The 10,945-nt window shown below is 38.8% G+C and overlaps 1 protein-coding gene across 3 annotated transcripts in view; it reads left to right on the top strand.

Annotated features, from left to right (window-relative positions):
• The window catches only part of caln1 (calneuron 1), a 58,063-nt gene extending 50,972 nt beyond the window's left edge, over positions 1 to 7,091 (top strand). For all 3 annotated transcript variants that reach the window (XM_085244160.1, XM_085244161.1, XM_085244159.1), the window contains one exon: positions 3,158 to 7,091. In XM_085244160.1, the coding sequence (XP_085100286.1) occupies positions 3,158 to 3,285 (128 nt within the window). In that variant the 3' untranslated portion in view covers positions 3,286 to 7,091. The remainder of the gene's footprint in view (positions 1 to 3,157) is intronic.
• Positions 7,092 to 10,945: the final 3,854 nt, after the last annotated feature.

Raw genomic sequence — 10,945 nt, forward strand, 5'->3', positions numbered from 1 at the left:
ATGTATGTGAAAGATTGGGCAGATTTTGTTTAAGCAAGACTTTAAACGAAACTGATTTAACAAAAATTGTGACATGTGTAAAGTCCCTGAACTCTATTAACGCCATAAGATTTAATTGACTTGTTTGGAGCTGGTTGGGGATAAACTGCCTTCAGACGTTGTGGTAACATTCAACAATCACAGGCTCCTCTGAAGAAGAAGAAGAACTTAAAAGAAAGCAAATTTATGACTACAAAGCCGGGGAAGGCTATGAAAAAGATTTAAAAGCACTTCCAGCTTGCAATTTCCACTGTCCAAAATGTCTTTAAGAAATAGTAGCTTAGAGAGATGGTGGAAGTCGTGAAAAAATGGGAAACAGGAAGATTTAGCTGTCTGAAGACTCATGGTGCACTTCTCCACTGAAACTGCAAAACAATTAAAGATCATTTCACCTGCCAGCAGCGCTGTTTTGTAACAGATGAAGACTTTCATGTTGTGTCAGCAGTAGATTAAGATTTAGGGAAACAGGTTTATGGAGGGTAATACTGAGCGGAGAGTGATTTCTCTACCAGCTCCTTAATTTCCATCTATGTGACACAAATGTCTAACAGATGACACTGTGAATGTGAGTAACTGTCGGTGTCAGCATGCTGTTCCTCAAAAGAAGCAGCCAAAAGATCTGTTCTTAGAAAACTACCCTAAATTGTTTGTGTACAAGGAGCAAACCACATTTAGACTCTTCACTCACCCAGTGTTGGGTTATGTAACCTTGGCATTTCAGTTTGTGGTCTAAGATGTGGATAAAATGACAAGTTTTATATAAATTTGAAAGCCTGGAAAATAATTATTCAGCTCAAAATTGCCAAGTAATGAAACCACCTCAGCCAAAAATGATGCAGCCTTTTCTGTCCCACATTCCACATTTTCTTTGGAGCAGCACTCAAGAAGCATTTTTGATGACTTTTTTGTGTGAAAGTTAAGAATAGTGCCGTGTGTCTGCAGGTCTTTGGCTCAGCCTCCCTAATTACTGTGGCCCGGAAAATCATTTCACTCACTGCAGGGAGGATGAGCTGCTAAATAACTGGTCAGGGAAAGAAATTGATCGAGCCAGAAGTAAAAACCTGGCCTGCTGTTGTGAAAATGTGTGTCAGTTTGAAATCCCATTTCATGACCTTCAGTTCAGCATCCTGTCCTTTAGTCTAAACTCAGGGTTTATGGAGACGAGATTTTAAAATCCTGAGTTTGAGGTTTTTCGATGAAATACAGAAATCTCCCCCAAACACATTATACCCCCTCACTGCTCATTATTATACAATAATACTCTTCCTTCCTGTTTATGTGAATGAGTAGAAAAAATATTAAAACCTTCTCTCAGTGTGATGCGGTTAAAAAACAGCACAAACTGCAGCTTTCAAATGGCTCAAGAGTCGAATCGCTACCTTTCAGACAGTTTCAATTAAAATGAAAGAAAGAAAAGAAAATTATTACCTTTGAGAAGGTAATTAGGATTTTTTTGCATGTATTAGACTATATTAGCCATGAATCTGGTGTTCCTGACTAAAGGTGACTGGGTGGGTTTTTCAGTCTGAGCCCCCGAGCTCTGAAACTCCCCTCTGGTAAGCTGCACAATAGGTGAAATCATTAAAAATACTTTTTTTAAAAAATCTGTTTTTCTCCTCCAGTCCATGTTCTGTACTTTTCTTTGGGTTTTACTGACCCGTTTCTGCTGGTTTTATCTGAATATCTCATGTAAAGGAGTTATTTAAAGGTGCTTCAGGAAAAGAGTTGATATATAACGAGGTACAGCGAGCCTGTTTGACAGAGTTAAAAGGAAATGTTAGAATACATGCTATTTATTTAAATAATCCAATCTTTAGCTTAAAGATTCTCCTATCACTTTAAAGCCGCTAGACTAATTGGGCTCTGTTTTGTGAAATTTGGCTGTTGCTGTGATGTCTGGACCGCTGAGTTGTGGCTTAGTGGGCCTCTCTGTTGCTTCTTTCAGCTGGGATCCAGAGCAATAATTCTCCTTGTCATGGCCTATGGGAGATCACACCTCAGGGTTATTTCTTTTGTTCTCGGCTATAGTAAAACATTTCACAATAAATTATATTTATGTGCTGAACCCAATTCGAAGTAGGTTTGTTAATAAGTTATAAGTTAACGGAGGAAGCTGGGAAGGAAATGTGGAAATTAAATGCTAGAGATGGGAATGAAGGGAAGGGAGAGGGCACAAAAACAAGGAAGCTCACAAAGAGACTGAAGTAATGGACGAAGACGTAAAAAAAATTAAAGAAGAAAGGCTTCAAGAAAGAAGGGAAGGAAACAAAGAAGGGAAGAAGATCGGAAGGAAGGAAGGGATGGAGAGAGAGATGAAGAAGCTACCACTGGCTGCTCTCTTATTCAGGAGTCACCACATATTTGATTTGGCAGATTTTTCCAAATTAAATATTCATGCAACCCACAAAGGATTTGTGTGTCCTTCTGGGGTCAAGCTGGGAAATCTTTTGTTTGTTAGCCGATGGAGATGGTACGGATATGAGGAAAAGATGAAGATGGTTAGGAAACAAGGAAGTGAGAAAGGGAGGGACACATAGCAAACCAGGAGTGGAAGGAATGAGGTAGGAAATGAGGAAGAAAGGAACGGAGGCAAGGCGACCAGCGAGGAAGATGAAAAAAAGAAGGAAAAGCCAATATCCTGAATGCTTCTTGTGCGTGGGTGTGCTCATATTCAGATCTTTTTCCTCCAAGCCCCAGAATTCAACATCTGCCCTCTAATAATCCGGACTCTTTCCACGTGGGACCATCCTTTGCTCTTGGTCCAAGCTGAGTTCTTATCCTCGACACCAAACCACAAAAAAGACAACAGAGCAAGACTTACATTTTAAGCATCTTAGGGCACTTTGTAATACTATTCAGCTTTGAATGGCATTAATCTTTCCTGGGAGAGAAGTGTTGACCAATGAGCTGAAAAAGTAACACTTCACAGCAAAATAAACCATTGAAAGTCTGATGTGTGTCAGTGAGCCCTCTGTTTTTCTTCATTATCGTTGTCTGGGCACAATAAATGATTTATCCAGAGTCTTATTAGAAGCAAAAGTGGTACCATCATTTAAATCTGCTTATTTTTTATTTATGTCCTTCATTTGTGTTTGTCCGCTTCTCACATCTCTTTCAGTTCACCCCTCAAAGAAGAACCGTCAGACGTGCGTGAGGAAGAGCCTCATCTGCGCCTTTGCCATGGCATTCATCATCAGTGTCATGCTCATCGCAGCCAATCAGATGCTGAGGAATGGCATGGAGTAGCTGTGCCCACTGTGAGCTGGAAACAAGCCAGCCTGCATGTGCATGCCAGTGGGTGAGGTCGTGTCCCTGTTGATTGGAAAAGAACTGCAAGGAGCAACGCTCGAAATAATCAACGAAATCTGTTTTTAAAATTGTTTTTAGTGTTTTTGAACGAGGGCCACGTCTCCACCCGACGTCCAATAAAACCATGAAGCCAGCATGAGGAGTCGCGCAGGACTCCTCCCCCTTTACTCTGACAGGGACACTCAAGGGCTGACATTACACATAACATACTGTTGTCTCTGTTTCCCTGGTGTAATAAAAAATAAATAAAAAATCCGACAACGATGCAGGAGTTAAGAGCTGTTCGCTTTCCCAGCAGCCGAAAGTGATGCACTTCTGCTGATCTGTCACCCACCAGAAGACTCACGAGCTATCAGGGCTGCAGTCTGGCTCCCAGGAGAGAAAGGAAGGAAGGAAATATTTGCCCTCTTATTAGTGCTCCTGAGAAAAGATGATGGCAAAGCTTGCCACCACTGAAGCAGGAGGATCTGTACAGGCCACAGCTTCTCTCACGTTATAATACTCCAGCACTCCATCTAACTACTCTCTCTGGGGGCTAGTAGGTGCTGGCATCAGTTCATCAGCCCTAGAAGCCAATCAGTCAAGCATCTGAAATGTTATATGGTAACTCCGGGCTTGTCTTTTGAAAGAACAGAGAACATTGGGAAATATGTTATTTTTTCCTCTTCCTGGACACTGTTGGGTGAACAGTGTGCAGAGTGTGAAGAAAAAGTCCTATTTACAGAAAAAAAATCCACCCTCCAATGCTCTAGGTACTGTGTGTGTGTGTGTGTGTGTGTGTGTGTGTGTGTGTGTGTGTGTGTGGTATACAGGTGTGAATCCATTGCATTCAACTGTGTCATAATGTGTAGGTGGAAATAGCGAGGATAATGGTAGAATCAGAGTGGCGAGACGTTTTTCCAGCTGAGAAAACTTGAATCTTGCCTTTTAATCTAAAAGTAAAATGTCTTGTGGCGTTGAAGCATTCAGGCTTCATGTCAGAGTTCCAGCACCATGTCTTTTGCTACTCTTTGATGACAAGGGACTGCTACCTAACCCTAACATATCACTGTTTTAAATACTTATTTAACCAAGATTTTATGATCTGGAAATACATCTGTGACACCATCATGTGGCATCGTCATCATAACTCGTTTAGGAAGAATACAACCAACCAAAGACAAGTCACCACCAAGAGAGTGATAAAGTGTTTCAGGGTGGATTTTTTTCATTTGAATTTTGGGTGTTTTTTGTTTTTTTTCTTGTCCTTTAAATCACCCCACATCAATTTAAAGATTTCTTAATGCTGTGAAAAATTGCTGAGCAGTTCTAAAACCCAAATTTAAAAGTTTAGTATCATCATAAATGTGGTATATATTATTAAAATCAAAGGGTTTTTCAAAATTAACAAGGTACACTTAGATTTTTCAGCTGTATTAACTTAAATCTGGGTGGCTCCACAGTGTAGCGCTTTATGCATTATTTGCCTTCTAAACAAAAACTTTCAGGTTTGATCCCAGGAGGAGGTTTGAGTCCCTTCAGGGCTGCGTCAGGAGGAGCATCCATTATGGAAAAACTGACAAATCGAACATGTAGAGCTACCTGCTGCAGTGACACCTTGTGATTAAGGGAGCAGCTGAAAGTAGCTTGCATTATTTTAATCTTAATCCAGTCACACATGACTGGATTATCTGCAGAACCAAAACTGTACAGAGTCCGCTGATTTATAAATCTTCTGATTTATAAACTATTTTTAAAAAATCCTTATTGATTTTAATTACTTTTCACAGCAAGAGTAACTAAAAGAGTCCACTCGTACTCTTGTTTTAGATAACTAGATCTTTATTTCTGTTCTTTAAAGATGCATAATGCTCTCTGTATCTGTTTGATCCTGGGAAATTTCCCTGGACATGACAGTTTTAGATCACACCTTCTGACCGCTTGAAGAAAAAAATCTGCAAATTAATTGATACTAATAACAGTTTTAAGTTGCAGCCCTTTGGCTGCAGAATAGACAGAATAAGAAAAATGTAATCATGTGCACATTAAATGCAGCTTCAAGGCTAGAACCCAACTTGTGTGGAAGAAAAACATGTCACTGACTCACTGACTCAAGTACTCACCATAATGAAGACTATATTTTATGACTACAGCGATAGAAGTCAAATCGTGCCACTCTTAAATAATTCGGAGGCAAAACAAACTCTCTAAGGCGATGTACAAACATTCTCACAGCACTGAATAATTTGACGGTTCCTCTCCCACCGAGGACAGCTCTGAACTCCTGCACTGACTCCCCCCCAGGGGTCAGAAACACCCCTATTATCAAGTGCATGCGATCAAGTCAGTGTCTTCTGTAAATACTGTAACCCATGTCTGAAATGTCTCCAGTGTCTGTTGAAGTGTACAGTATCTGTGTGTGTGCATGACCGTCGGTGCTCTCTGCTCACTCGGGTTCAGAGGTACAGGGAGGAGGCTCAGCAGGAGTAGAGGCGGCTGCTTCATCACAAACATGCCAGGTGCAGGCGGTAAAGGCCCTTTCTGTTTCCTCTCAACCCTCCTGCCAAAGCCATAGAACTCTGCCGAGGTGAACCAGACAACACAATATAGACATTTTTCCCTGTTCCTACATGGAAACACAAGATCAAACGGGCATTTTTTTTTTTGGCATAAATATGTATATCATATCGGACTCAGTTTGTTCCTGTTATTGTTTTTGCACTGTACCTGTCATCCATTCCAGTGAAACGATGCAGAAGGTTGTAGGTTTGTGCAATAGTGCCATCTAGAGGTGAAGTAACATCACACTGGCCGTGCTCTTGTCTCGTCACGGTGTTTGCATGTTTCTCCCTCTCTGCACACTCATGGGAATGTGCTGTCAGGCAGGACTCAGCGTTATATTCACAATATGTGGAAAATATATTGATATTGAATGTTCAAATATGAGGATATGTATAATGTATAGGTTGACTTTGCTCTACCTACACTTCTGGCAGAGCAGCACTTGCAATGCGAACACATAATTAAACGGTGTATTTATAGGAACAGATTTCTTGCCTATGGCAGACAAAGTGATTTTAAACGTGTAAAAGGTTTCATTCACAGATGATTTATTACTATCGCACCCTGGAGACTTCATAAAGAGCACTGCTGCAAAAGCAGCCTAAACAAACTTGTACAGTAGGTCACGCTGGTTTAGTTTTTCATCAAAATGCTTTTTTTCTTTTACTATTATTTTTGAAAACGTTACAGCACTGGTGGACATTTCCTACCAAAAAAGAACTAGACACTACTGTTATGTAGTGGTTAATTGGAAAACTGTTTTATCACGAATTTCTTATTTAGAAATAATTAAAATTTTATTTGATGTTTTTTTTTTTTTTTTTTTGGGATGGATACTGTTATTGCAGTGATGCTGTAATTAAACTGTCTTCACCCCAGTAGAATGATTGCATGACTCCATCACTGAAGTGGATGGTTTGTTTTGGAGGGGAAACGCACAGTGTCTCTTTAGTAGCATGGTGGTTGGATCCCACATTTGTTTCTTATGTAACATTGTAAATAGCTACTAAGACAGCATATCTATTGGACAAGCACATATTATACATACTTTGCACGTGCAGTATTTAAACATGTAGGCTAGAGAATGACTTTCAGTTGTACTATTTATTAGAGGAATACTAATTATCACTGTAAATATGAAAATCTGTACAAAACATCAAAGCATTAAGAATACTTGCAATAAAAAGACATTTTCTAAATGGTGCTGTTTGTCTTATTATGCAGTAGACTTGAGATCTCAGTAGTTATTAGTTCAAGATCAGGACACAGTGTTTAAGGGATTGTACATTTCAAAATATAATTTACTTTGAAGCTATCTGATCCTATGCCATGACATTTAAAACATTAACATAATGCTCACTTAAATTAAAAAAAATCTCTCACTTTGTGATTTTTAAAAAAGCAAATAGAATGCATTTATCAAACACTTTTAGTTAATGTTTGTTATGGAGTACTGGCAGAAATCTTTAGCCATTCCTCGTTGCCTCAGGGGCAATGATTTATTTGAACATGTGCAAACATAAATGGAAATATACGTAAAATAGAGTTTATAACAATATAACAAGCTTGAAAGTCAATATTTGGCATTGTAACTGTTATTCTTCAGTTCTAGTTTTCTTGTCATTTCCACAGGAACAGTTTTCCAGGCTTCTTGAAGGATATTCAGAGCTCGTCTTTGGGTGTTGTCCGCCTTTTGTTCCGTTCTCGTGTCACAATTATCCCACACTGCTTCAGTAATATTGAGGTCCGGGCTCTGGGGAGGCCAAGCCATGACTGATGCTGTTCTATTGTACGTTTTTCTATCCAGGTATACTTTTACTGTATTGACAGTGTTTTGGGGATCATTGCTATCCTGAAAAATGATGCATTTGCCAATCATATGCTTTCCAAATGGCATTACATTGTGGATTAAAATCCATTGTTACTTTTCTATATTCAAGATTCCATCAATCAAGAGTTTCCCATCCTTAAGAATAGCTGCTTCTTCTTCTAACAATTTCTGACAAGGGTTCAGCAAACGGTAGATGAATCAGCTGAAGGGCTGTCTTGGGTCTTAACTCGATTTTTCCCTCTTATTTCTTAAGGACATGACTTTCAGATATTGTTAATATGCTGTAGAGGGTGTGTGTGGTTGAAAGGCAAGGCCTGAAGAGGAAATGAGGGTTAGGTGAGAGGAATGGTGGAAACATTGGGGTAAAACATGGATTCACTTATTATTAATTATTAAACACTTATTATTAATGGAGCAGTAACACTGAGAAAAAAATCATCAAACTTTTACTCCTACTGACAAAATTAATCAAAAGCATTTTTAACTATGCACATTAAAAGTACTATTGAATGGGAAAAATCACATCTATCTGGATTTCTTTGCTTGTTGATTTCCAAACTAATATAAGTATTTTTCTGTACCTTTGCACTGATTTTCCCCTTTAACTGAATTTATCCTGCCAATGCTTTTTTGCATGTGCCATTTGCTGCCAGAAATCAGATCATCTTTTTCATATAAATCTATGTACAAAAAAAACAAATGTAACCATCCCCCTTTTAAAGCTGGAATCGGTCTTTGACTTTTCCTTTATTCTTCATTGCTGTATTACCTTTCCTCCTTCTGACCTTACTCTTTATGGCCACTTTTAGCATAAATATAGCATCTGGTTTAGCAAACCTTATAAAGGGAAAATTGATCTGAGGAATGGGAACAAAGCAAAAGTCATCATGAACGTGTCAGTTGAGGCTGTTAATCAGTGGGATACTGCAGGTCACCCTGCTTAAAAGCAGTCCAAATCCCTCTTTACGTGAAGCCTTTGCTTTTATTATATACTTCATATAACATATCATATTTATTTCTAACCACCATGACACCACAAGAGGGAAGCATTAGGCACTGAGATGGTGAAACTGCAACTGATAAAAATGCAGTTCATACATATAATGCAGCAAGCTAATCGATCTGTTGAAATTCACAAACACTTCTGCAGAGTAGATACATTCATTTCATTTTGTAGAATAAAAATATAATTTCCTGCCTTGTTTAGTATCACTATAATAGAAGGACACCGGCGCTAACAGCACCCTGAAATCTACTCTGCAACAGCAATGAAACAATGATGGAGATAGAAAGATAAAAACCATACCATAGACCATAGAACCTTATTTTGGTGCAAAGTCAGCAAATTTTATAATTTATAAATTTTTCAATTTTATATTTTATATTCCCCTTGCCATAAGAGCTGGGTAACACCCAAATTTCTCATCTGTGCAGTATTAAAGGTTTATTCTATTCTATTCTAAAACTTTAAAACTGTTTTTATTCTAGTATATGACTTTTATGATCACTGAAATTAAAGTTAATATAGATATAGCTTAAAAATAATTGGACAAATAAGTGCCTGGAGATGTTACCAAAATGGCTCCAGAGTGTGAGAACATGTTTAGTACAAAAGAAAGAAGAAACAGATTTTGGTTCTCACTGTGAAGTGAGGATATAGTATAAAAATAATTGGTATCAATAGCTTTTACTCAACAATGAACACATAAGGTGAAGTAAACGTAAATCACAGTCTGATAAAACCCTTTAATAAAGCACATTCAGTACATGTTCTGAAGCTATTACTCTGGCTCTGTTTGGGGTCATTGTCACGCTACAGAATGAACTTAAGCGATCTGATTATTTTGCATGATAAAAGATCTAATTGTAGTTCTAGTCTCTAGTTTTGACACGCTCTCTGCAAAAAAAACCCCAAAACAACAAAAACTAAAACAGCGGGATGCTTCACCATGCTTCGCTGCCAACATCTGTGCCTAAAGAGTTGTGCACAGTATTGTGTGTTGTATCATCTGTTACCCTTGCTGCAGTGGGTTTTATGAAATTGTCACATTTTCATACAGTGTTGCTGTTCTGTCAAGTAATTACATCTGTATCTCTGCTGCTTTTTTCCCGAGGCAGAGCAGAGAGCAGGCTGGGGTGACAGCTGCAGTGACACTACCCTCCAATCACAGAAAACATACAGCACCACATGGTGCATATTAGAGCAAAATCATATTTGACAACTGTGAGTTCTCTGCTCTGACATTAAACCATAACCTCTTTCATTAAGTGCTCACAGGGAGCTGCAGGACACTGCTGGTCAGAACAATGCAAACTATGATACAATAATGTCAATGAATTACATTCATTTTCTAGATTTTTTGTCATCCTTTAAAAATAGCTCCATTTTTTTACATGCTAAAATCTACAAATTATACAAATTTCCATCCCCATAAATACAACCTTATCTAAGTAACGCAGCGAGTTTATTTGATCGGTTTGTCCTTGTTAGTATTTACTGCTGGCTTACATTTAGCAGGACTTTAACCAACATATGGTAATCCTATTTCACGCCAGAGAACGATGAGCAGTCTCTTCGTTAAGAGTCTGATCAGCATTCAGTGTTATGTTAGCATGCAGGCTCTGTCCCTCAGAGCCGCCTCACTCCTCTCTCCCCCTCTCTGCTAGAAACAGGCCCTTGTGCTCCCAGCAGTCTCCTCCTGTTTTATTTACATCTTAAGCATTTAAGCTGATGCTTCATCCAGAGCAGTTTAGCGAGAGTAAGCAGTAGGAGGTCAGTGTCTGATTCAAGGACACTATTTACAGGACATATGGTTGCTTCAGGATTGAACCCATAACTTGTCATTTATAGCACAGTCCCTTTAATGTTCGGCCACCTGGCTACTTCATTTGTGGCTGGGTAATATTGTGTAGAAGCGCTTTTATAAAAAATGTGATGAAAGTACTCTTAAGTCGAGTTGGTGTAAGTTACAGCAGATGCCATGCAGCTGGAAGCTGAGGGTGAAATCTCTTTTGAAGTAGTCTATTTTGGGGGATGATTTTGAGGACTAATCTCACAGCATGGGGAAAATATTTTGACCACAACCATGAAAATGGATGGAGCAGTTAAAAGGAGAGCAGCCCAGCATGGTAGCTCATCTTTGCTGTCTCTACCTTATTTATAGTCCAGAAAAGCAAAATAAAGCATGAGTTTAGCAGCAAAAAATTACAAACAAGCTTGAAAAT

The sequence above is a fragment of the Mchenga conophoros genome, linkage group LG14 (assembly GCF_057382185.1).
Source record: "Mchenga conophoros isolate Kocher_MC1m ecotype Shallow Benthic linkage group LG14, M_conophoros_male_GT1.1, whole genome shotgun sequence".
Taxonomy (NCBI): domain Eukaryota; kingdom Metazoa; phylum Chordata; class Actinopteri; order Cichliformes; family Cichlidae; genus Mchenga; species Mchenga conophoros.